The following is a 27,567-nucleotide window of genomic DNA, read 5'->3' as shown; positions in this document are numbered from 1 at the left end:
ATTACCATTTCTTTTTTGGGGTGAGAACAATTAAGATCTACTCACTCAGCAACTTTCAAGTATATAGTACAATATTAGCTATAATCACCATGTTATACATGAAGTACAGTATGAAGTTATTCATCTTATAGCTAGAAATTTTTTCCGTTTTACCATCTCCCCATTTCCCCACCCCTAGCCCCTGGTGACCACCAATCTACTCTCTGTTTCTGTGAGTTTGACTCTTTAGATTTTCACATGTTAGTGATATTACACAGTATTAATATTCACTGCCTGACTTATTTTACTTATCACAATTCTCTCAAGGTTCATCCACCTTGTACAAATGGCAGGATTTCCTTCTTTCTCATGGCTGACTAATATTCCATTGTATGTATATATCACATCTTCTTTATCCATTCATCTGTTGACAGACACTTGGGTTGTTTCCATATCTTAGCTATTGTGCTTATGTAATGCTGCCATGAACATGGGAGTGCAGATATCTCTTCGAGATCCTGTTTTCATTTCCTTTGGATAAATACCCAGAAGTGAAATTGCTGCATTGTATGGTAGTTATATTTTTAATTTTTCGGGAACCTCCACACTTTTTTCCAAAGTGGCTGCACCAATTTACGTTCCCATCAACAGTGCACAAGCATTCTCTTTTCTCCACATCCTCGTTAGCATTTATCTCTTCTCTTTTTGATGACAGTCATTCTAACAGGTGTGAGGTGGTATCTCATTGTGGTTTTGATTTTCATTTCCCTCATGATTAGTGGTGTTGAGTACTTTTTTCATGTACCTGTTGGCTATTTGTATGTCTTCCTTGGAAAAATGTTCAGTTCCTCTGCCCATTTTTTTATTGGATTGTTTTTTGCTATTGAGTTGTATCAGTTCTTTATATATTTTAGGTATTAACCCATTATCTGATATATGATTTGCAGGTATTTTCTCCCATTCCATAGGTTGGTTTTTCATTTTGTTTACCATTTCTTTTGCTGTGCAGAAGCTTTTTGGTTTGATGTCGTCTCACTTTATTTTTGCTTTTGTTGCTTGTGCTTTGGTCATCAGATCCAAAAAATTGTTTCCAAGACCAATGCCAAGGGACTTTTTTCCCCCTATATTTTCTTCTAGGAGTTTTACATTTCAGCTCTTATGTTTAAGTCTTTAATCCGTTTTGAGTTAATTTTTGTGAATGGTGTAATATAGGGATCCAATTTCATTCTTTTGCACCTTTTTATCCAGTTTTCCCAACACCATCTATAGGAGCATTCAAGTTCTTTCCAGTGTTTTTCAATTACAAGAATTCTGTAGTGAATAACTTGTGCATATGTGTTTTTATATTATTGGAGGTCCATACTTGGAGTAAATTGCCAGAAGTAGGATTTTTGAGTTAAAAGGTAAATACTATGTAATTTTGTTAAAAATTGATGAAGTCTGCTTTATGGGGGTTGTAGTATTTTCCAGTCCCATTGGAAATATACAAGAGTGCCTACACCAGAGTGTGTTGTCAGACTTTTTCATTTTTGTTGATTTCATTCGTGAGAAATGCTATCTCAGTATAGTTTTACTTTGCATTTCTCTTCTGAGTGAAAATCTTTTCATATGCAAATCTTTTCATATATTTAAGGGACATTACAATGAATTGTCTGTTCATGTCTTTTATCTGCTTTTCTTTTAGAGTTTTGTTCTTTTTCTCTTAATTTGTGAGTGTTCTTTACATATTAAAGATATTAGCCTTTTATCTGTGTAATATGTTATATTTTCTCCCAGTTTGTTGTCTTTTCAATTTGCTGTGGCTTTTTTCTTTTCCCTACCAAGTGAAAGATTTAAAAAACGTATATACAGTTTGAATTTATCATTCTTTTTTCTTTTAGAATTTTGTTCTTTTAGATCTTGAGTCATACTCTGAAATTCTTTCCTAAAACTGATTTTAGAGGAGTTCACTCATGTTTTCTTCTAATACTCGTGTGCTTTTATTTTTTATATTTAGTTCTCTGATCCACTTAGAGTTTATTTCGGTATATAGTATGAGCTATGGATCCAATTTTTATCTTTTCCTAAATGGCAATCCAGTTGCCCCAAAAGCATTTATTAAAAAGACTGTCCTTGCCCACTGACTTGAGATGCTACCTGTGTGCATAAATTACCATGTGTACTTTGATCTGTTTCTGGACTTTCTATTCTAGTCTGCTGGCTTTGTTTCTCCAGTCATGCTCCAGCACAACACTGCTTTAATTAGAGGGAGTTTATAGTGTTTTAATAGACTTCTTTCATAGCCTTTTTTTCTTCAGTTTTCTTAATGATTCTTACATGTTTAATTTCCATATGAACTTTAGTATCAACTTATCTAGCTTCAAGGAAAAGCTTATTAGTATTTTTGTTACATTAATAAATTAACTAGAGAGAACTGATGTCTATTATGTTGTTTTACTATCTAAGAACAAAGTATGTTTTTCCATTTGTTGAAGTCTACTTTTCCGTTTTTGAAGAATGTTTTTCTCATATAGGTTTTGGTCATTTCTTGTTAAATTTATTCCTAAGTCTTTTTGTTTTTATGTTACTCTTTTATATGGGGTTTTCTCTTCTGTTACACTTTCTGACTAGTGTTTGTGAAGGCTAATGATTTCAGTGTGTTATCGGTATCCTGCTACCTTATTGAATCTTGGTTGAGTTAGTTTTAGCATTGACTTTCTAGGGTTTTCCAGATATTCTCTCATGTCTTCTGCAAATAGACATAGTTTTATTTGTTTTCTAAGTCTGGTTGGTTTCTTTTGTATATAGCAGTAACTATAAGACAGTGTTAAATAATAGTGGAAATAGTCAGCATCCTTGTGTTTTTCCTTATCTGTGAAAATGACTCTATTGTTTCCTCTTAAGTAAGGTGCTGGCTTCAGTACTGAGGGTTTGTTTGTTTTTTTTAATAATGCTAAGGAAATACCTATCAAATCCTATTTTCTTGAGGGTTTTTTTAAACCAGAAATTAAAACTGAATTTTGTCAAAGACTTTTTCAGATTCTATAGAGATAATCATATAAGTTTCCTGCTTAGATGTATTAATATGGTGTATTATATTATGGACTTCTTAATATTGAACTGTTCTTTCATTCTTGAAATAAATGCCACCTGGCCGTGGCGTATTATTTTCATTATTGTGGTGTTGAATGTTGTTTGTTAATATTTTATTTAGTATTCTTGCATTAATATTTATAAGTGATATTGTCTATAAATTTTTTACTATAAAATATCAGATTGAGGTAACAGTGTTATACTTGATTTCGTAAGAAGCATCTGGAAGGTTTCCTAATTGTTTAAGTCCTGGAACAATTTATATGGTATTGGGACCGTATGGTCCTTGAAGGTTTGGTAGAAATCCCCTGTGAAACTGAGCCTGGTGCTCTTTTGTGGGGAAGTGCTGTAATAACTTTATTTCCTCTATGGAGTTTGGATTATTTAAGCTTTTTATATCTATTCAGGTCAATTTTGGTAAATTGTATTATACTGGTAAATTATATTATCCATTTCATCTAGATTTATCAGTGTATTTCCATAGACGTATGCGAATAATTTCTGTACTTCTAAAAAGTGTCTTCTGTTTCAGTGCTGATCTCCCCCTTGTCTTCTCTTTTGGTCCTGCCCCCTTTTTAAAATTAGGTTGGTTAGTGGTTTGTGTATTTTGTTAAATTTTCAAAGAACCTGAATTTTGACTTATTAATTAGAGCTATTATTTTTCTGATTTCTTCCTCATTGATTTTTTTTTTTAAAGATTGGCACCTGAGCTAACATCTATTGCCAGTCTTCTTTTTTTTCTTCTTCTTCTCCCCAAAGCCCCCCAGTACATAGTTGTATATTCTAGTTGTAGGTCCTTCTGGTTGTGCTATGTGGGGTGCTGCCTCAGCATGGCTTGATGAGCAGTGCCATGTCCACACCCAGGGTCCGAACTGGTGAAACCCTGGGCTGCTGAAGTGGAGTGTACGAACTTAACCACTTGGCCATGGGGCTGGCCCCCACTCGTGAATTTTTGTTTTTATCTATATTTCCTTTCTTGTGCTTTCTTTTGGTTTACTTTATTTTTTCTAGCTTTTTGAGTTTGGGAATTTAGTACATTTATTTTCGTTCTTTCATTTTTAATTGATAAACATGTTTAAGGTTTTCAGTTTCCCTCTAATCACTGCTTTAAATATGCACTGTACATTTCGATATGTAATGTTTTGTTATTTTAGAAATTAGGTAATTTCAGTTTATATTTTCTCTTTTATCTAAGAATTATTTAATAGAAAGGTTTTTTTTAAGTTTTCAGATAGAAGAGCATCTTTGTTTTTTGTTTTGTTATTTCTAGTTTTATTACATTGCCTTCAGAGTGTGATTTGCAATATTTCTACTTGTGGTGCGATATTTCTACTTGTGGAACTTAATGTTTTCTTTGTGGCCTATTATACGATCAGATTTTTGTGAATGTTCCATGTGTGCTTGAGAAGAAGGTATATTCTCTATTTATAAGGTATAAAGTTCTATGCATATATCCATAAGATCTACCACATTGATTATTGTTTACTTCTTCCATAGCCTTACTTATTTTTGCCCCTATGTTATATTGAGAGTAGTGTGTTATTTTACTATTGGTGTGTTTCTATCTATTTTTCTTTGCATTTGATGTTTCAGTGTATTTAATTCTATTTGGAGTCAAATACCTCCATCCTTATGAAGGTGACTGTTGTATATTCTGGTACCTGGATGTCCATAAGTGTTCTATCTTCATTGTGAATTATGGCTTTTAGCGTTAAAAGTGTCTGTCACATTTGATGCCTTTTAGCCCCAGTTCTACTTTGTTTGATATCAGTGATGAAACCTCTGCTTTCTTCTTGTTTCTAATTGCCTCTTTCATCTTTGCTCATCCTTTTGTTTAGAGCCTTTGTTAATTATTTTGTTCTAGATGTATCTCTTGTATTCAACATAGAATTGGGTCTTGCCTTGTTAACCAATTTGAAGATCTTTTTCTTTTAATTGGTAAAGTCAGCTTTTAATATTTATTGATATGATTGATATTTTTGAAGTCAGCTTTGTCATTTTATAGTACCATGTGTATTATACATTTTACTTATCCATTTATGAGCTGGTGGACATTTGGGTTGTTTTCACTTTTTGGGCCCCCTACCTCATTTAAGTCTCAGGGCAATTGAGAAATAGACAAAGGAATCAGACAGCTTTGGAGATTAAAATATCAGCTTTATCAGTGATAAAGATGATTACAGCAAAAGGCTCTTCCACCCCTACAGTGAAGCTCTTCTCGCTCCCTCTCCCCTGTCCCCATCACACATTGGGCTGAGACTGCTCCAGTCACTTTACTTCAGCGATGAGCAGAGACTGTGCTCGGAGGATAGGCTCCATTGTAGGAGAGAGAGACCAGAAGGGACCAATCCATGTACTTTCTCTAGAGAAAGAAGGGGGAAGATGGAGCCCATACCACACAACTTCAGAAAGGGCAGAACACCTGCTTTAGGAGCCAACATGGCTGGGAAAGTGGGAGGGAGATGGAATGGTTCCTTCTAACACTAAAAAGACTTGGCACTTTAACTCTCTGTCTGTCTTATAAGTTAAAGCAAAACATGTTTTTCCTTTGATTATGAATTGTTAAAAGTTTCTCCCAATCAAACATATAAGCAGTTGAAAAGTTTAAATGATAGCACTTATTAATTCTAATATAGCTTGTTGTCTCATAATTAATAGATTTCTCCACCAACTAAAGGAAGATAATTCTGAATTAATTAATAAACTATGGACTGAAATGCAGCAGAAAATGGCAACACAATCACAAATAACAACCCCTCCAAGAGCTCCTTCACCTGCCCCTCCGTCAGGGGAACAAAAAGGTTTGTTCTCATGTATTATTTCTCACAGAGTTGTAGCTTGCTTTATTATGTTCTTTCTTAAACACAGTAAATTTTAAAGGAATGTTATTTGAGTTTTGACTGTCTTGGCCTAATTGAGTAAAACATTGATTAACTTGTCAATTGATATACTTAAAAATTTTTTTTTGTTCACTTGAGATATTTTTGGAAATATTCTTCCTTTTAGCTGCTCTGAATGCTACCAATGCTGTCAAGAGAATCCACAGCAGGCTTCAACCTGAAGAATCTACTGAAACTCTAGACTCAAGCTATGTTGTGGGACAAGTGCTGAACTCAAGGAAGCAAAAACAACTATTTAATAAAGGTTCATTCTCTTAATTTACAAAGATGAGTTATTAAACATGTAACTTGATACAGCTATCTTAGTCTCTTAGTAAATATCTTTTCCCTTAAACTCATCCAGTTGGATCCAACTAAGTTAGAGTTTGTTGAATGGTAGCCAAGAAATGCCTTCTTTTATCCCGTGGAACTCAGTAGAAAGATGGTTCTATTACATTCATTACAGATAATATAAACCTGGTTTAAGCTGTGTAGATATTTATGAGAAAATGGTGATAACTTCTGTAAAACCTTTTAGAAATTGTGAACAACAGTCAAAGGATTTTCGGGTATAATCTTTCCTGGTCTTAAAATGGAATGACTTCTGTCATTGTCAGTAAAAAGAAAACCAGATTTGCATGCTCCTTCCAAGCTGAAGAAAAACATATTATCAGCCAACACAGCCTCTGCAGACTTGCCAAATAGCAGTAACCCCAGCCTGGATGTCCTCAAACACTTGATCCGTGACGTGGAACACGAAGTGGAAGAATACGAGCGGTGGACAGGACGCGAGGTCAAGGGACCGCAGAGCAGTCAGGGTCTCACGGGCTTCACCCTGTCGCTGGTGAGCTCCCTCTGTCGCCTGACTCGGTACCTTAAAGAGGTGAGAGCATGGGGTTCCTAGAGTCTCCTCTTCAGAGTGCTGGCGGAAATGTGTGGGCTTTTTTCCATCTACACTTAATTTATTGCAACCTCCAAATAAAGCATAGTCAAATTAGAATAGCTTTGTTTAACTACCTCAGTTTTAGATTATCTGGAGTAAAGATTCATCCTCTTAATTTCCCTCTACATCCTGATACAGGTAACATCAGATAAGTGATGTGGATTTTAATATGAGTTTTAGTAAAATATAGTTAGGTAAATCTGCTATAAATAAAATTATATCATGTACTAATAATATTACCGTTGGGCAGTTATAGATTAATTAGAACTACTAAATGTGTCGTCATTCCACTGCTTTTCTCTGCTTTCTCCTGCCACTTTAGTTCAGTTTGGAGAGTGGAATGCCTGTAGTCTGTAGACGTAGGTTAGGAAGATTCTTCATGTGATCCGTATGACCGGTGACAGGCTTTACTTCAGTGTCTGAAGTGGGAGATATTTTGTTGTTGTGAAAATAATTTATAAAACAAGCAAGAATGGTTTCTTTAATTCATTTGTGAGTAATACTCAGACCTCAGAATGCTGTGGAATTAGAATTAACTTTGTATGTCATCTTTAAAAAAATCTATTTAAACGGTTATTTATTTTTGTATTGAAATTTGTTAAATATGGCAAAAAATGTTTAAGGAAAGTCTGTTATTAAAAAACGTTGATTTACCACTGAAAAGTTAATTCAGGTGTTTCAGTTTCTTTGGAACTGGCTTCCTAAATTGCGTTTTAATGAAAGATTTATTGTACTGTCAGACTTATGAAAGTGTTGACATTCAGGAATCTCCAGGGGTGTACCTCTGGCTCTCTGAAAGTATCACAGGCTTACAAGCAGGTTCTTTTTAGTTAATCACTCACTTTACAAAGCTGACCCATTTACACCTGTTATCATTTATTTTAAATTTTATTTTTAAACTTAAGTTTTGAATTGCTGATACATTCACGTGGTACGAAATTCAAAGATACAGAACGGTGTATGAGGAAAAATACAATTCCCGCTCTAATTTCCATTTAACCTATTTGTTTCCTTGCAGCCAACTATCATTACCAGACACCAGTGTATCCTTCTAGAGATGGTCTACATATAGTCAAGCAAGACGTATATGTTCTTCCCTGCACTTTCTTCTACGAAGATTGTGGTTATTTAATTCTGTATACCATTCTGTTTATTATCTTCTGTTTAAAGAAGGGAAGCAGATAAAGCACTACATTTTAATGAATTGTAAATCTTTTAATAAAAATATTTCAGGGCCAGCCCAGTGGCGCAGTGGTTAAGTGCACACGTTCTGCCTTGGCAGCCTGGGGTTCGCTGGTTCAGATCCCGGTTGCAGACATGGCACCGCTTGGCAAGCCATGCTGTGGCAGGTGTCCCACCTATAAAGTAGAGGAAGATGGGCACGGATGTTAGCTCAGGGCCAGTCTTCCTCAGCAAAAAGAGGAGGATTGGCAGCAGATGTTAGCTCAGGGCTAATCTTCCTCAAAAAAAAAAAATTTCATTCTCATTATCGTCACATATATACCCTGTAAGTATTGTCTTCTTCGACAGCTTTGAGTAAAGAGTTTAGTTTTCAAGCTATGATGCTACTGATGGGGGTTTATTTGATATGTTTTTGTAGAGTGAGCTCCAACTGCGTAAAGAAGTAGAGACAAGGCAGCAACTGGAACAAGTGTTAGGTGATCATCGAGAGCTCATTGATGCTCTGACAGCTGAAATTCTTCTTCTTAGAGAAGAAAATACTGCTACCCAGGTACTTCAAGAGATCCCAGACGTTTCTGTGTTTAGTGGTATAAATCATCTGTAAGACTGTATGAGATTCTCTTCTAGTTGCCTTTGGTTTAGTTGTGCTGATGTGATGACTTGTCACTTCTTTATTATCATCAATGGTAATGTTTATTGAACATTTATTATATTGGAGGTACTGTAGCTGAGACTTGAACATGAGTAGTGTATGGAATAAGTCTACTTACTATCTTTAAGGGACATGCTATTGAGTGGGGAAGACAGAATCTACATTTAAATGATAGCTACCAATACTTTAGCAGTTTATCCAAAATGTGACATGAGTGCTGGATAGCTACTTTTAATTTCAAAGCAGCAGAGGATACCCTTTGAGGAAGCCTCCTGTAATCCTGTGCCATTTTGCCATTTAAAGTTGTTTATGGTATCTTCATAGTTATAAGTCCTCTGCCACTTGTCGGGCTAGGTGCTCCTCTTTTCTTTTTTTAAGACTTATACAGTATTTCTTCTAGAAAACCTTCCTGCCTCTGTGCTGCATTAAATATTCTGCCTTTGTGCACTTGTGACACCCTCTGGATGTTGCTCTCATTGCGTTTACCAAGTTGTGTTATCCGTACGTGTGCACCTGCCTCCTAGACTGTGAGCTGCTTGAGGGCAAAGATGGTTTTATTCATCTTCTTGTTCTCGAATGGTGGTTATTGTTACTTTTATTTATCAGCCAAAAGAGACTAGAAAAGCAATAGTTAGTAGACAGTTGTGTTTGTGTCAATGGACATTAGATGTAAGACATGCAATTTTTTTATTTATACGTATAGTTCACATACCATTTAACTCATTCTTTTAAAGTGTACAATCCAGCGTATTTTAGTATATTCACAGAGTTGTGCTCCAACTATTGTCTAATTCCAGAACATTTTCACCACTCCAAAGCAGAGCCCCATACTCGTCAGCAGTCACTCTCCATTCTCTCCTCCCCCCAGCCCCTGGCAACCACAATCCTACTTTATATTTTTATAGATTTGCCTAATCTGGATACTTCATATAAATGAAATCATGCAATATGTGGTCTTTTGTGTCTGACTTCTTTCACTTAGCATAATGTTTCAAGGTTCGTCCATGGTGTATCAGTACTCATTCCTCTTTATTATCCAATAATATTCTGTAATGTGGATATATCACATTTTGCTTATCCATTCATCAGTTGATGGACATTTGAGTTGTTTCCATTTTTTGTGTATTATGAATGAATAATGCTGTTATGAACATTCATGTACAAGTATTTGCGTGAACATATGTTTTCAATTCTCCTGGGAAAATGGGCAGTTTGAAATGTAGTTATTTGTTCACCAAATCTTTATTGCGCCCCTACTGTGGGCCTGGAAATACAGTAGTGAACAAAAAAGAAATCTTTGTCTTCATGGACCTTATATTCTAAATAAATCATTTAAAAAAAAGGTGAAGTATACGGAAGTTAGATGGTGATGGTGATATGTACTATAAAGAAAAATAAGACAAGTAAGAGGCAGAGGTGGTGCCTAGGTTGGGAGGTTGTACATGGACGTGACATTTGAGTGAAGGCCTGAAGGAGGTGAAGGAACAAGCAGGCAGATAGCTGAGAGAAGAGCAGTGCGGGCAGAGGAACAGCAAGTGTTAAGATCTTGAGGTGGGAGGGTGGTGTTGACTCAAAAAACCAAGGGGACCAGTGTGGCTGGAGTGGAGTGTGGGAAGGGGAGGACAGTAGGCGACGAGAGTAGATAAGCCAGATCATGTGGAGCCTTGCAGCTGGTGAAGACTTGGGCTTTTATGCTGAGTGAGATGGGAAACTGCTGAAGAGTGTTGAGTAGAGAAGAGATGTCATCTGATTTAGGTTTTAAGAGGATCACTCTGGGCTGCTATATTGAGACTAGATCAGAGATCACCACCCTTTCTCAGTTCATGGTGCTTTTAGTGTCTCAAGATACTCCTAGGCCGAAAGAAATACCCAGCAGTTCCATTTATTAAGCAGTTATGCTCAAACAACTTAATAAGTATTTATGTCTTAGCAACTTAGATGCTGTTTGAAAAAATATGTGTAAATTGATAGAAAAGTCATACTTTTATTCATGATTAAGTAACCACAATTATTTACTAGTGGAATGTGTGTACCTGTTGGGCACTGTGCAGCTTCTCAAAGTCTGGAATCATATTGGACACCTTCACTCTGATTTCCTCGTCCACAATAATTTTTGTGTAGTATTGCTGTTTAGACACCACTGAAAACTAAGCTTCATGAAGATATGACATCATCAAAAGGAGTGTATCTCAATCTTATGTTGAATCTGTGAACTGCCTCAAGCTAGTATTTCACTGGTGCTTGATAGATGCTGAGCACCAATGCTTCCCTTGAAAATTTAAAATGTCCTGTGTTATCCCTGTGATGTAGTCTGGTGCCCCAAGGAGCCTCTTTAGGAACTTTATAGGACAAGACTCTAGGTGGCCAAGCACAGAAGCAGAGTGTTACAGACAGGAGTTATTGGAATAATTCAGGTGAGACATGGCAGCTTGGTCTAGGTTGGAAGTGGGAGAGGTTGTGAAAAGTTTCAAACTCTGAATATATTTTGGAGGCAACCAGTAGGATTTGCTGATGGGTTGGATATGGGGTGAAGGAGAAGATGGGAGAGAAGAAGACTCATGGGTGATTCCCAAGTTTTAGACTGGGCAATTGGAGGGATGGAGTTGTTGATGAGGTGGGGATGTTCAGGAGGAACATTTAGGTTTGTATGTTTTAGGTTTGAGAAGCCTATGTGAGTTCTACATGGAGATGTTGGGTAGGCCATTGGATATATGAGTGTGGAGTTTGGGAAAAAACTTGGGCTGGTATAAAAATGTTTAGTATACTTCATTCAGTAGTCTTACTAATAATATTTCTGTCTTCTGACCACCTCTAATTTTGATCAAGTGTTTGTACATCTTGGTGATACATATCTCTGAGTGTGTGTATAATATATGTATTTTTTCTCTTAACATTATTTTATATATCTTGCCATAAATTTTTATAGTGCTCATGTTTATTGCTTTAAATGCCTGTGGAATATTCTTTTGAGTGTCCTCCACCTGATGTCACTGCCTCTTGGGGGAGCTTGAGAGTCAGTTGATATCATCTATATAAAGAGGATTTGTAAATCAAAAGCCCTATAAAAAGGTTAACTGTTATTATTGTCACAGTGTATTTATTAATTAATAATATTCCACTATTTATTTAGCTATTCCTCTATCACAGGACTTTTAAAATATTTATGATTATGTATTCTTATGAGTGCATTGTTTTACTGTTTGAGTGAAATTCTGAAATTCTTAATGTATTTAAAATAATGATAGTTGTGCATATCTAGGTGATGATTTGATGTGCCAATGATGTTATTTGATTTTCTTTTCTCTAGGCGAGGCTTCAACAGTACATGGTCACAACAGATGAGCAGCTTATATCGCTCACACATGCCATTAAGAGCTGTCCTGTGATAAATTACAACAAGGAGATTCAGGCATCAGAAGGGGGGACCACAAGTAGAAGAACTGTAGACAATCCAGGTGAGTGTGGTCTTATTATCCCGGATTGGTTTTAAAATGCTCATTGTAAACAAACAAAACTATAAACTTATATGGAGTGGTTGGCTGTTTATGCACATACAGCACCATCACTACTATGATTGATACTACTATTTCCAGCTGATATTTATTGGATACTTGCTCTATGCCAGGTACTTTTTAATGTGTTTTACATGCATTATCCCATTTAATCCTCATAATAGTCTTATGAGGTAGGTGTTACTATTATCCTCATTTTTCAGATGAAGACGTTAAGGCTTAGAGACGGTTAGTAACTTAGCAAAGTCACACAGATAGAAAGTAGAACTAGCTTCCTAGACGAGTGGGTATTTAGTGCTAATACTTTGTTTTTTTAAAAAATTTTATTGAGGTCATATCAGCTTAGAATATTGTATAAATTTCGGGTATACATTGTTATATTTCAGTTTCTGTATAGGCTGCGTTGTGTTCACCACCAATAGTCTAGTTTTTATCTGTCACCATACACATGTGTCCCTTTATCCCCCCCCCACCCTCCTCTCATTCCCTTCCCCTCTGGTAACCACTAATCTGTTCTCATCGTCCATGTGTTTATCTTCCACATATGAGTGAAATCATATGGTGTTTGTCTTTCTCTATCTGACTTATTTCACTTAGCATAATACCCTCAAGGTCCATCCATATTGTCACAAATGGCACAACCTTGTCCCTTTTTTTTGAGGAAGATTAGCCCTCAGCTAACATCTGCCACCAATCCTCCTCTTTTTGCTGAGGAAGACTGACCCTGAGCTAACATCCGAGCTCATCTTCCTCTGCTTTTTATGTGGGATGCCTGCCACAGCGTGGCTTGATAAGTAGTGTGTAGGTCCGTACCTGGGATCCAAACCAGTGAACCCTGGGCTGCTGAAGCAGAGCGCGTGAACTTAACTGCTATGCCACTGAGCTGGCCCCTCTTGTCTTTTTTGATGTAGTGCCAATACTTTTAATGACAGTGCTTCAGGTTCAGGAGGAGAAGAGATGGTCTTGGAAAGAAAAAAAAATACTGAGTTTTAGAAATTCCTAACTTCTGTTCATTTGTGGTGGGGTTTTATTTTTTTTTTTGGCTGAGGAAGATTGTCCCTGAGCTCACATCTGTACCAGTCTTCCTGTATCTTGGATGTGGGATGCCACCACAGCATGGCTTGATGAGCAGTGTGTAGGTCCACACCTGGGATCCGAACCCACAAACCCTGTGCTGCTCAAGTGGAGTGTGCAAACTCAACCACTACGCCAGTGGACTGGCTCCTGTGGTGATGTTTTGAAAGCCTTTCTTCACCTCTTGTGCCATCGTATCCCATAAGTTGAATAGGACATTTAGGCTTTTTCACCTTTTTTTACTTCTAAGTAATACTTTGATGAGTGTCTCTGAGTGGCAAGTGTTTTACGTGTTTAGATATTTTCTTAGAGGGATTCTAAGTGGCTGACAGATTTAACATTGATAATCCCAGTGATAGGTCTCAAGGGCTAGGGACCCTCAGCACTTTTCTCAAAAACAGCCGCTTCTTCCTAGTGCTGGCCCCACAGGATCCTGCCTGTGAGTTACTACTGAAGGAGGATATGGCCTAGAAGGTGAAGGCTCTCGAGGCCATGTGATGTTGCCCTCTATGGAAGTGCATTTAAGTATAAATACCAGACATGTAGGGCCAGCCTGGTGGCGCAGAGGTTAAGTTCACATGTTCTGCTTCAGCAGCCCGGGCTTTGCTGGTTCACATCCCGGGCACAGACATGGCACTGCTTGGCAAGCCATGCTGTGGCAGGTGTCCCATGTATAAAGTGGAGGAAGATGGGCACGGATGTTAGCTCAGGGCCAGTCTTCCTCAGCAAAAAGAGGAGGATTGGCAGCAGATGTTAGCTCAGGGCTAATCTTCCTCAAAAAAAACCGAAAAACCTGATGTGTGCCTCTAGTCCCCCTAAGTACTAATAACCTCTCATCTTCTTCAGAGGGTCCAGCGGTAAATGCTAATGTGTCCATGCCATTGACGTTCAGAGGGGAAGAAGTGGTTGGATTCCCACAAGAAGACTTGCCTGTTAAACTGTCTCAGGTGCCAAACCAGCCAGATGGTATGAATCCGGCCAACGGTTTTTCAGCACATATATTTGAGCCGGCTGTGTTGTTGACACCACCCAGACAGAAGAGCAACTCAGAATTCTCTCCTCTGCAGGATGGTAAGTGCCCTCTTCTAAAGTTATAAGGCAGTTGCTTTTTATGCTTCATATATGTAATGTATTGTGTTCATTGTTACCTGATAAGCGGAATTTTAAAAGATACTGATTAGCATACATAACATTTAAGCTGAAGGAGGATTGGGTGTTTACATCATGTGTGTTGTACCTATGGTGGAATATGACATTGAATTTCTTGATATATCTGTTCTGTTAGAAACTGTAAGTGTTCAGATAGAAGGATCAAAGTCGTCAGCATTAAAATGCCGAATAAGAGGAATCTTGTTTGTCCCTGTGGTCCAGAGCATAGGAAAGGGCAAGAAACAAGAGGAGATTATACCCCACAGAGTAATGAAAGTTTAACCAGGGAAAGGCGAGAACTGTGACCTTAAGGAATTTGTAAGTCAGATCTGGTTATTAACCTTTTCTCATCAAAACTTGAGGGAATTTTATAATGAAAATTGATAGGCAATTAAAAATAGCTTTAGAGTCACTTTTGCAGCACGTATATAGAGTTTTGAATAAAATTTTAAAAATTTATTGTTAATCCTTAGCTCAGGGATTCTTAACTTGGAGTTCATGGATGGTCTTCAGAGTTCCATGGACAGCTTCGTTGTTTGGAAAATTACATTTATTTGTCTTGTGTGTGCATTTTTCTGGAGCTGTAACTTTTGGTTCAGTTTCAAAAGAGTTATTCAATCAAAACACTGCCTTAAACAAGTGAAAACAGGATTGAAACAAAAAAAACCCCACTAATTGGGAAAAAATATTTTCAAGTCATATATCCAACAAAGGGTTAATCTCCATAATATATAAAGAACTCACAAAACTCAACAACAAAAAATCAAACAGCCTGAGCAAAAAATGGGCAGGAGACATGAACAGACATTTCTCCAAGGAAGATATACAGATGGCCAATAGGCACATGAAAAGATGTTCATCATCACTGATCATCTGGGAAATGCAAATCAAAACTACACTAAGATAGCACCTTATACCCATTAGAATGGCAAAAATAACCAAAACAAAAAGTAACAAATGTTGGAGAGGTTGTGGAGAAAAAGGAGCCCTCATGCACTGCTGGTGGGAATGCAAACTGGTGCAGCCACTATGGAAAACAGTATGGAGATTTCTCAAAAAATTAAAAATAGAAATACCGTATGACCCAGCCATCCCACTACTGGGTATCTATCCAAAGAACTTGAAGTCAGCGATTCCAAAAGTCCCATGCACCCCTATGTTCACTGCAGCATTATTTACAATAGCCAAGACGTGGAAGCAACCTAAGTGCCCATCAATTGATGATTGGATAAAGAAGATATGGTGTATATATATATACAATGGAATACTACATAGCCATAAAAAAGGATAAAATTGTCCCATTCACAACAACATGGATGGACCTTGAGGGAATCATGTTAAGTGAAATAAGCCAGATAGAGAAGGACAATCTCTGTATAACTCCACTCATATGAGGAATTTAAACATGTAGACAAAGAGAACAGATTAGTGGCTACCAGAGGAAAGGGGAGCTGGGGGTGCGCACAAAGGGTGAAGGGGTGCACCTACAACATGACTGACAAACAATAATGTACAACTGAAATTTCACAAGATTGTAAACTATCATAAACTCAATAAAAAAAAAATTAAAAAAAAAAACTGCCTTAGAATCTCCTCCAAAGTTTTTAGAAAAGTATTATTCAGCCCTGATTTTCCTAAGTTTTTATTTCTTTAAAAAGAGTGTTTATATTCTTACATAGGGGAACAGAGGAATAACTTTTATTGTCATTGGGGCATACAAATTTTGTCAGATTTTCTGCACTTTGATGTATGTTTGCAAAAAGGACATGAAGAGGCCATGAGGGGTTAAAGAAGATGACAAATACTTGCTATCATAAAGTTTGTTTGGGCATTTATAATGCAGATGTAGAGTCTGTCAGATCTGTCTTGGGTAGGCAGATATTGCTGGGCTGAGGGTCAGAAGTGCTGGAGTCTTGGCCTGCCCACCACTGACTGGCTGTGAGGTGTGGGGCTAAGGTGCTTACCTTCTCTAGACTTCAGTTGTCCTGTGTCTAAGAGAGGACATCTTTATGTCCCTCCAGCTCTGTAATTCTGTGATTCGATATTTCCTCTTGAGAGGGCTAAAGAGTATTATTAACTCTAGCTAGATTTAGAGAATATGATTTCAAATCTGTTTTCTGTTCAGGTTAAAGTTTTATTTCTTAAGTAATTTTTTAAATGTTCGCATGGTATTCAAAGACTTGTCTAATGATCTCTTTTGAGATACTGTAAATTATTTTTCATTGGTGCTACTAAAATAACTTTCTTTTGAAGAAACAATTACAATAAATATTTTTATTCTGACTGCAAATATACTAAATGTTCACTAAGCAAACCTATTCAGGGACTGCTGTAGACTACATTTTGTTAGCTTCTTCAGCAGGTTCTGCGTTGAAAATAACACAGCACATTTCTTTTACAGTGTGCGGATAGAACTTCCTTTTATATGTATTCTGAATTGGTTGAGTTTTATGTTTTTCAGCATTTTGTTTGGAATGCTCATGTGTAAAGAATTGTTTAGTTAAATTGAACATGCAGATAAAGATGGGAGGTACATAGGGCCCTTCATGGGCATTTGGTTATGCCCTAGAACAACTCTATTCAATAGAACTTTCTGTGATGATGAAAATGTGGTGTATCTGCTCCAGTCAGTATGGTAGCCACTAGCCTCACTGGGCCGCTGAGTGACTGAAATGTGGCTAGTGTGACTGAGGAACTGAATTTAAATTTTCTTTAATTTAAATTTGAATATGAATAGCCACATGTGGCCAGAGGCTACCATATTGGACAGTGTTGTGCTAAAATTTCCCATCATAAATATTTTCCTTTAGCTACTGATTTCTACCTTCCTTTATAGCCACACTTCTTGATACAAGAGTATATATGTGCTGGTTTCATTTCCTCATCTCCCATTCATTCTTTAAAGTGTTAATTCTAATTCATATTTGCCTGTGGTTTTGAAAAAGCACACGCAAGGGACTCCTCTCCCCTACCTCTAGGCCACCCCGGGAGGCACTCACTTTTGTCCCTGTTTGATTTCTGTTCATCTGGAGGTAGTTTCCATAATTGATGTAAAATATTTTTACATCTCTTTTTTTGAGATATCAACTTTACACAATCATTATAAACTCTCCCTTCTTGGCTCTTCCCTGGTTTTTGGCCTTTACAAATGTTGTTTTCTCTGCCTGTAATGTTCTTTGCTCTACTTTTGGCCACATGTGTAACCATTTTAAAATTTTACTTCTTCAGAGAGGCCTTTCCTGGCTATCCTCAGTTTACGTTAGGCATCTACACTCGCTCTGCTCACAAGATTCCCAGTTATGAGTTAATATATGTGTTAAAATGTGAGCATAGCAGATGATTTTTCATAAGGATGCTGATAAAGCTTTAAGGAATATAAAGGTCTCTGTGCTTGATTGTTAGAGGTGCCATTGCTGGTATGTGCCTGCTAGAATAATTTAGGCATTCAGAAGCCACACCTTTCCATTGAAATACTTCTCTAACTACCATGCTGGGCTAATGAGATGATTATAGTGCCAACCTGTGGCTAAATAACACATGTTTATTTTTTGATTTTCTCTACAGCATTGAGGAGGACTGTTCAAACTCGTCCTGCTTCACGAATTCCTCCAACTGTGGAAATGATTGAGAAGGAACAAAATTGGGAAAAGAAGACCTTACCTATTGGCACAGACATTCAGAATTCAAGTGAAGAGAGTCGTCTCTTCACTCTGAGGTGGAGGGTCTCTCACATGGGAGAAGATTTGGAGAACAAAACCCAGGCTCCTTTTGTTAACCTCGCACAGCCTCTCTGCAGTTCCCATTCAGTCAGCCAGCAATTGAGAAACCCCGCATTCTCAGATGAGCCCCCCGTACTGGGAGATGGGCAACAGCTTAGAACAAATGAGGCATTAACACAAAGAAAGGACATCATGGCACGAATTGCTGACCTGACACTGCAGAATTCAGCTATCAAGGCACATCTGAATAATATTATTGGGCCAGGGGGAGAGCAAGGGGATGGACTTCGGGAGTTAAACAAGCAGGAGATGAATCATGCAGGCGACATGACCGCTGTGAGTACCAGTGTAGGACTGACTTGGGACGTGTAGGACATTCAGCACGTGGCTGGAGCATCTTAAGGAACTTCTTTACAAAAGTGATCCTGGACATCTTTGAGGATGCTACTAGATGGCTTGCGCTTTGTCATGTCCTCATCACAAAATAAGTAGAAGTTATTTATCGGTTTTTATCACACGAACAAGGACAGGATCAAATAAAAAAATGAGGAAATGAATGAGGGAAATAGGGCAAAGATAAAATGTGTAGGAAAGCTAAAATTAAGCTAGGAATGAAGTTTTGCATATAAAATTAATTTGACATGAAAGTTTGCTCCACAACTACATTTTAATTGAAAGCATTTTTACTCCTAAAGGGGCTCATAAAAGAGAATTATGTGTAGTTGGCCCTCAATTCATGAGTAGTTGATTTTTTAGGACACAGAAAACCTTTTCCTATAGAAATGATATTTTAAAGGATTATTAAAGTCAAATTTTAATGTACATACGAATCTCTGAGGATCTTGCTAAAATGCAGTTTCTGACTGAGTAGGTCTGAGGTAGGACTTGTACATTTCCGATAAGTTCCCAAATGATGCTGGTCCAAGGATTACACTTTCAGTAGCAAAAATCTGCATATTATAATGCAGGAATTTTGTAAGTTAAATAAACTGTGGGCTCATGTGTTAACTTCAACCTTCATTTCCTTGTTTGTGGGGAGAAAAGGGATTCTCAGGTCCAACTAGGGGGGTGTTGATAACACCTGTCCTCATGCTGGTCCCAGTGACGGAAGAGACTTCTTTTACACCCTCTTGAGCCAAAGTGGCTGCTGTCCGGTTCTGATAGGAGACGGGACAGCGCTGCAGCAGTGCGAAGGAGCCGGGCAGCTTGATGGACTAGGGCGTCCAGAGGTGATTCCTTCCATAATGGCTTTACCAATGGTGGATTGAGGGCTTCCTGAGGAAGGTTAGGAGGGGTGGGGATAGGGGCCCCTCTGTGAGCGCTGGCTCATGGGGAATGAGGGCAATGTGGGTATCATGGATGTGTGTACGTATGAACCGCCTCAGTTTTGAGTCAGTGAAGACGTTTGTATTTTGTAGTTTTGAAGATTATTTGAAACAGGCAACTTGGTTTAAAAAAGGCAGTGGAGTTAAAAACTGAGCTCGCCTCCTTTTCTAATTAGGATATAGATCAGGCTAGAGAGAACAAGCTTATATTACTGCCCTCACTGCCCTTTTTGTTACAATCAGAATTACAAATGATCTTTTGTTCATACTGTGTTGCTTATCTCTTTTTTTTTTTACTAATGTGCATAAGCAACAAATTAGTGATTTCTATTAGGGATTATTGCTTTTTCCCAAAAGGCCATGTTTAATGAAATGAAATTATTAAGAATGACACATACATTCTTCTCAGGAATTTTCAAATTAAACTTTTGTTATATTCCTTGGGTGGCTACTTTTTACTCTTCCCCTTACGTTCCTTTCGAGTGACCAACTTTCTTGAATCAGACACCAGTATTAGAAGGATTAGGGTCCCTTTACTTTTGCCCTGATTTTTCAATTAATTGACTTGTAAATTCTATTATTTGCCCACTATTCAAGTTTGCATATAGCAAGGGCTGTGAAGACTAACTCTCTGGCTCTTAGTGGAAGAGTTTATTTTTACAAAAAGCCAACATTGTTTGGATTATTTTTAACATGGAATTTGTGCCTTTTTGAAACAGACTTTTGCCGCAGCGCAGCCTCCGGTCCCAGGCAGCATGGAGGAACGGATTGCGGAGCTGAACCGGCAGAGCATGGAGGCCCGGGGGAGACTCTTGCAGTTAATAGAGCAGCAGAAGCTTGTTGGTTTGAATCCTTCCTCTCCACCAGCGTCACCTATTCAGTCACCTCTCGGAGCATGGACTGGTTGGTCACAAATTCATGATTTAAAAGCTAGGCACATGAGCGTGTTCGCTTTCTTGATTTTGCAGGTATATCTTGAGCTGAAAGGAATCTCAAAAAGCATATATTTCAGGGCCTTCAATTTGACATAGAAAGAAACAGAGCTAAGTCGCAGAATAAGTGGCAGAAATAGGACTAGAAGGCCAGTGTCCAGATAGAATGCTGTCCCGTGGCGCCTGCAGTTCACATTTGGTGTCTTGAGTTCCTCAGTTGCTCTACATGTAAATGGGATTCGACACAGTACGATTCACTTAGGACGTATGCTGTTATATGGCTAATTATAAAATACAAGCATCAAAATGGTAATTTATAATTTCATCAACAAATTACAAGATATTATTCTATTGAAACCATTAAAAGATTTTCTTTTTTAAAGATTGACACCTGAGCTAACAACTGTTGCCAACCTTTTTTTTTTTTTTCCCCTGCTTTATCTACCCAAACCCCCCCGTACATAGCTGTATATCCTTCCAGTTGTGGGATGTGGGACGCTGCCTCAACATGGCCTGATGAGCGGTGTCATCTCCACGCCCAGGATCCGAACCCTGGGCCACCGCAGTGGAGCGTGCGAACTTAACCACTCGGCCACGGAGCCAGCCCCCTAAAAGATTTTCATTTGTGAATTAAACTTTCTATTCTATTGTTACATGCAGGCATGTGAAAAGCTAGAGGAGATTCTAACTAATAGGAGAGTAACTGAAAAATTAGTTGTCGCAGTATTCACTTTCACAAGGGACTGATGAAATGAAGGAGATCTCTAGTTGCTCTTTAACCACAAATCGAAGCACTAACACCCCCGAAGGGTAGGGCTGCGTGTATAGAGAGATTAATTTTGGCCCAGTGTAAGAGAAGGTTCTCGTTGTCGGTAATAGATGAAGCTTTGTATTAGTGAGTGCTGTGTTCCTTGAGGTGCTCAAGCTTTGGGGTTTTAGAGGGATTCTCGTGTCCTGTGGCTGGTTGTGAAGTCGGCTACCTTTAAGGTATCTGCTAGTAAGATTTTTTCTGTCAGAAATTATTTCTTTTTTGAAACTACAGACCCAGAAAGCAGACTCTTTGGAAATTACTGGAAAATGATGGATAATACATTTCCCCAGAGTGCTTCCTCTTTGCTTGTTCTAGGCTTCTTCAGATGACAGCTTTGTCTCCTGTCCTTCATAGTCATGAAGTCTAGAGGCGACTTCTGATTAGAATGAATAAATTAAACCACTCAATATGTGCGAATACCCGCTATGTGCCTGCCATGTTCTGGGCACCGGGGATGCTGCACTGAACAGGATAAGTCGCTGCCCAGCTGGGCTGCTCCAGTATTCACGGTGGGGAGCAGGCAGTAAGCAAATGAGCAAATAAGCCTATGAGACACTGTCACCTAATGCTGAGTGCAATGAGGACAAATAAAGCAGATCACTCTTAAGAAGAATTTTGTGATCAAGGGAGACATCATCTGTTTCAGTAGTTCTTTAAGGTTAAAAATACTTCAATTTCTGTTATTCAGTCCTCGGCGCACCTTGAAAGTAGACAGAGCTGATATTATACCTTCTTGATAAAAAAGTAAACTGAGGCACAAAGAGGTTAAGTAATTTGTGTGAAGTTCTAAAGCAAATTGGTAAATTTGCACCTGTGACCTTTTCATTCTAGTGGTTCTTCTCTAAGATACTCTTTTCTAAGTAAAGTTCTTAGTTTCACAGGAACCTCTGTGGGCTTTAATGATAAAGATAAAAGTGAATCATATGCCATGCAAAACCTCTGTGGTTTGCCGGGATAACCAAGGAATATGTTATGAAATTAAATAGGGTTTCATTATCCCTTGAAGCCCAGAAATCACTGGCTTTAAGCAGCGACACCTAGGAGCCTCTGTGGAACCACCTGGGAGGGACATAAAGCCTTTCATTAGTGGACACTTAGTCAATATTTGTTGATTGGTAACCTACTTCTGAAATATTGAAAATGTGCATAATTATACTTGCCATTGGCCATATGAGCTTGTCAGCCAACTTTCCCCTCCTCATGTCTTCAGTAACAGCAATAATGTAGTAGATTTAGCAGAGTTAAAGTTTTATGAATGACTTCAGAAATTTTCTTTCTTCTTCCTGTTTTTTTTTTTTTTTAAAAAAACTTTACATAAGCTGCTTGTGACAAAAATCTCAAGTTCTTTAGGGCTAGTTCTTAATTTCTGTTTTTCGCTTCCAGATCTGACATGATACTACTTGTCTGAAGATTCTGGCTCTCTATGAATTGGCATGCTATTGAATGGACACTAGTAACTAAAGTTTCTTGTCTCACAGTTCATTTTTAAAAAATCCTTCAAGTGTATCTGTGGGCCATAATGATAAAAATATAGAAAGAACTCCCAAATTTATAATGTGAAATTTTCAGTAAGACGAAGATCAAGTTAAATTTTTATTTTAATGAAAGGTAATGAAACTAATGTTTATTTTTCTGTTTTAGAAGGAGGAAAGAGGACAATTGAGGTATCTATTCCAGGAATAGAAGCCCCAGAAAGCTCAAAATGCAGTACTATCTCTCCTACCAGTGGGATAAATACAAGAAGGTAGGGTTACACTGTGAAAAGTTACTTAAAAAAAAAATCAAGAATGTAGTATGTGTTTCATTCTCTTTGTGAAAAAAGGAAATTCATAATATCTAACTCAGGTTTAGACAGACTCACTCATGTAGAGAAAATAAAGTAATTGGAAAGAAGAATTTGGGGGGAGGAAGAAGACTCAGTGAGCAATAAGCCTTAACTAAGTAGAAAAGCACGAGTTGGCTATTGAAACAAAATGGGATAATAGCACGTATGTGGAGTACTTTATGGGTTACAGAATTAGGAGATAATCTGTGACAGGGTGGGTAAATTGAGCAGTAGTATTTTCTTCCTTTACAATAAATGAAACTGGAGCTCACAGAGCTGATTGGGTGGTTCGCCTAGGTGGGTCACATGGTTGGTAAATGGTGACACTGAGGACATCCCTGGCTCTTCTCTCTCCACTGTTCATGCTCACATGCACTGTGGTGCTCCAAGTTCCATTAATGCCCTGGCATTCTTCTTCACCCCCGCACATCCATTTTTCCCTTTTAATGTTAAAAACTTTTCGGTATGGAAATGATGCGGGGTCGGTGAGCCAAGGAGTCGAAAGAAAGATTTCTTAGACTCTTAAGATCTGGCAGTAGTGCTCTTTTATTTAGAGAATAGTATGGAATAGCATGGGAACAGGACCCACGGGCAGTCAGAGATGCTGCTGGCATGGGGACAGAACCCATGGGCAGGCAGAGCTGCTGCCAGCATGTTGCTGCTGCCACTTCTGCTGCCCCAAGTTGAGGGTTAGAGCTAAATTTAAGGCATAGGTATGTGAGTTATCTCTTTACGAGACAAAAAGAAAAGTTAAAATGGTACCAGTACCGGTAGGGTCCGGCCACTGGGCGGTCCCACAACTTTTAGATAAGAATCAACCCGGATTGAGTAAATGGCAGAAGTCACCGCTCAAATATTATCTTCAGCTAAAGACAAAGGAGGATTTTGTGGGGGGGTGGGGGGGGGGGTCAGTTACATGAGGTTGCCAGACAGTAAACAACTTAAGTTCTTGCCTTCCCCATTAAGAGTTGCCAGAGATAAGGCCATCCCCCCTTCCTCCTGGCGCAGAGAGGGAGGCATGGAGATTTCCTTCACAAATGCAACTGTCTCTGATCAAAGGGCAAGCAAATTCCACTCCTTGGAGCCTGCTTCTCCTCTGCAGTTTTAAAATTAACTAGCCTAAAATCCTCATCAATACTGTAATGGTGGATACATGTCATTATACATTTGTCAAAACCCATAGAATGTATAATGCAGTGTGAACCCTAATGTAAACTCTGGATTTAATTAATAATAATGTATCAATATTATCTCATCAATCGTAAAAAAAATTTACCACACTGTTTCAAGGTGTTAATAGCAGGGGAAACTGGGGCGGTAGGGGAGGGTTATTGGAACTCTCTGTAGCCTACACTCAATCTTTCTGTAAGCCTAAAACTACTCTAAAAAGGAAGGTCTATTAATTAAAAAAAAAAAAGATTGGTAAAAATATGTTACAAATAATTTACCTCATTTGGACCTAACTCAGCCATTCGTTTTCAAGCTCTTGTCAGTATTGAGACTTGTCAGTCTTACATAATTTTTGAAGGTTAGTAATTATAGATCACACACTCTCTCTTATTTCTCATAAATAGATCTTCAGGAGCTACTAGTCATTCTTGTTCTCCATTAAATGCCACCTCAGGAAGTGGACGATTCACGCCTCTTAATCCAAGAGCAAAGGTATGTGATAAGATGCAGTTGTGAAATGTGTGTAGGGTCAGGAGGACAAGGTGGCGGATGCAGTGATTTCCATTCTTAATTATTCTTCCTGTTATCCTAGAGATGATGTAAAATTCTCAGGAGAAAAGAATTACTAATTCACCTTCATTAGAAAAAAGCAAATAGGTCATACACTTCTTTTGTTTTCTGAAGTATCTAAGGAATAATGTAAAATTCCACTAGGATTTCAACCATCAAAGACTGGAAATTACTGGTTTCAGGCAGAGCATTCCAAATAGTGTGGCAGGGCACACAGTGTGCCTTGAAGTTGTGGGTTTACTGAAATTCTGCTTCCCTCATTTTCTTGCTGTGGCTCTGTGAGCCCTGGGGCCAGTCACTTTCCTTGTCACTTTACCCTCATGTGCTGTATCTGAGTGCTACTGATTAGGGAAGTTATGGCACAAAGGGTAAGTAAATGTTTTATGTATCATCCTTCGTGTGTTCTGATTTGCTATCAGAAAATGTATAGAATCTAAGCCTCTTACAGTATATCCGAAATTTTTGCAAAAGGCTTTTTTCTGTGTTGGTAATATAGCAAAATATAGTTCCTTTGAGTGTTTGGTCCTAGCAAATTGTGAGGATATCTTTAAAATCATAAACATTGCATTTGCAAACTTGAGCTAACAACTGTTTGATGGGGAGGGGATCTTCTTTGCTATTCTTCTCCCTAACTTAAGTAATTAGACCAAATAGTGTTTTAATAAACCTTGAGTATTTATAGCCCAAATTAATTGATAGACTCAGTTATCCCAATTGCCCAGCACTGGAAGATTTGTCCCTTCTTGTGTCTTGTATTCTAAAAATGCTTTTTAAAGTAAACTATTTTATAAAATTTGCCCTTAGTTTCTGGAACTTGGTAACATTTAGTTTATTAAGATCAAATGACTCTTTTTGTCATTTTTAGAAGTTGTATCTATGATTTGTATACAACCCTGGGTTTATCCTTGAGAAATTAGGTCTCCTAAATCAGTAACGGGATCTGTTGACCCGGGAATCAGTTATTTGGGAGTGTCTCTGTTAGAGAATAAAACTTGCCAGGAGCAATTTAATTTCCAGTACATTCAGTGGCATATGATGACTTGGTTCTATATACTTGGTCTAAATAATTGTAAATCTCAAATGATCTTATGTTCCTGGTTACCTTCTAAATCCTTTTGCTTCTTTGTCCAACAGATTGAGAAACAAAATGAAGAGGGCTGGTTTGCTCTTTCTACCCACGTGTCATAAGTAAAGTCGAGTTTTACAGAGTTTGTTTTCGGTAATATATTCTTGAGCTTCTATTCCCTTTTCCCTGCTCCTGATTTCAAGTTTTTATGTCCTCCTTTTAGATAAAACCTACAAAGATCTTGTGATTTAGTACTAATGGAACAAAGAAATAAAGCAATTATTTTAATATTTGGCCTTTTCAAATAGATTTCCAACAACCAACCAACCTACAACTTCCTGTAAATAAAATTTCGACTATAGAGAAATTAAAGTTTTGTAATCTAATAATTTTGTTAATATTTTAGGTTTTTTTTAAGTAATACATTTTTATCTTTATCTTTATTCAGACTTTTTTTGGTCTAGTGTATCTTAAATGATGTGTTTCATTTTTATTTTGTTCTGAAGAACTAAGTTACTTTGCATATAACTTACAGTAAAATGCTTCTGTGTGATTAAAGTCTGGCTTTCAGAAAAATTTAACACTCCCATTTGGTTTCTTTTCTGGGGAGAAGTTACTGTAGTCCATCACTTTTTTCCAACAAGTGGAATGTACAGCTTTAAAAAGTAGGTGTGGGAGTATTTATTTATATTTGCTTAATCAGGTAAGAGTGGTTGTATATATTATAAAATTCTTATGTAGTCTTTAAATCTGAAAATGTCGTCAATAATAGTAACATACATCAAATAAATAATGATCATAGAGCTCACATGTCTAAATACAATAACATCAATTTATTGGCATATTTAGTATTTGAACCAGAATTGAATACAAAAGTTAGTATCAGTTTTCCCAGCCCTGAATCTGCTAAACTTTCAGGGTAGGTTTTTCTCCAAGGCATCAGTTTGCCTCTCAGATGTTGGTATCTATCTTCAACTTGCTTTCTGAATTATCTCTGTCCCTTGGCTGTATGATAGGAATTCTCAACCTAAGCGAGGTGGCAGTGGGGTCGAGGCAGCACACTGAAAGTGCTTGGGGAACTTTCTCAGACAATACCTTCTCTCTTCCTGCAGTTGTAAATCACTATTTTAGGAAGTGTCCCATGCAGCCTTCATTTGAGCCTCTTCATTATTGTGGTGGCAAAAATAAAATGATTTTCTTCTGGTATCACTTATTTTATTTATATGAAGCCATCTGTGTTTATTTGTGTTATTGCAGATTCTTCCATCTGTATTGCACTCTTTGAAAATTGGTATTTAATAAATGCTATCCCTATCTGGGATATACAAGCGTTTTAATGTTATTCCTATGTTATTGAAATGTCAAGCTATCTGCTTGGTTTGTAAATGCATTCTTTTGACATGCATTTTCCTTAATGTTCTCCAGCTGGTTGAGTCTTTATATTTTCCCCTCTATATTCCTTTAAGACTCAAAAGCCATGATTCTCAACTTTGGGAGCACTTAAAAAATACCAAACAGAGGGGCCAGCCCTGTGGCCCAGTGGTTAAGTTCGTGTGCTCTGCTTCAGTGGCCCAGGCTTTCCCCAGTTCGGATCCTGTGGCGGTGTCCCATATAGCAGAACAAGAAGGACCTACAGCTAGAATATACAACTATGTATTGGGGGGCTTTGGGGAGAAGAAGAAGAAGAAAAAAAAAGGATTGGCAACA

General features: G+C 37.8%; 1 protein-coding gene across 9 annotated transcripts in view; it reads left to right on the top strand.

Moving 5' to 3' along the window:
* SPICE1 (spindle and centriole associated protein 1) overlaps nucleotides 1-27,082 on the top strand; it is a 50,460-nt gene extending 23,378 nt beyond the window's left edge. For all 9 annotated transcript variants that reach the window (XM_044771577.2, XM_044771578.2, XM_044771576.2 and 6 more), the window contains exons 8-18: nucleotides 5,710-5,852; nucleotides 6,058-6,195; nucleotides 6,548-6,813; nucleotides 8,474-8,605; nucleotides 12,015-12,162; nucleotides 14,140-14,364; nucleotides 18,007-18,497; nucleotides 20,206-20,389; nucleotides 22,871-22,973; nucleotides 24,629-24,716; nucleotides 25,929-27,082. In XM_044771577.2, coding sequence (XP_044627512.2) covers nucleotides 5,710-5,852; nucleotides 6,058-6,195; nucleotides 6,548-6,813; nucleotides 8,474-8,605; nucleotides 12,015-12,162; nucleotides 14,140-14,364; nucleotides 18,007-18,497; nucleotides 20,206-20,389; nucleotides 22,871-22,973; nucleotides 24,629-24,716; nucleotides 25,929-25,982 — 1,972 coding nt within the window. In that variant the 3' untranslated portion in view covers nucleotides 25,983-27,082. The remainder of the gene's footprint in view (nucleotides 1-5,709; nucleotides 5,853-6,057; nucleotides 6,196-6,547; nucleotides 6,814-8,473; nucleotides 8,606-12,014; nucleotides 12,163-14,139; nucleotides 14,365-18,006; nucleotides 18,498-20,205; nucleotides 20,390-22,870; nucleotides 22,974-24,628; nucleotides 24,717-25,928) is intronic.
* Nucleotides 27,083-27,567: the final 485 nt, after the last annotated feature.

This window comes from Equus asinus, chromosome 5, assembly GCF_041296235.1.
Source record: "Equus asinus isolate D_3611 breed Donkey chromosome 5, EquAss-T2T_v2, whole genome shotgun sequence".
NCBI classification, from domain to species: Eukaryota; Metazoa; Chordata; class Mammalia; order Perissodactyla; family Equidae; genus Equus; species Equus asinus.
Note: the sequence above shows the minus strand (reverse complement) of the source record. Positions and strands in the feature narration are given on the sequence as shown.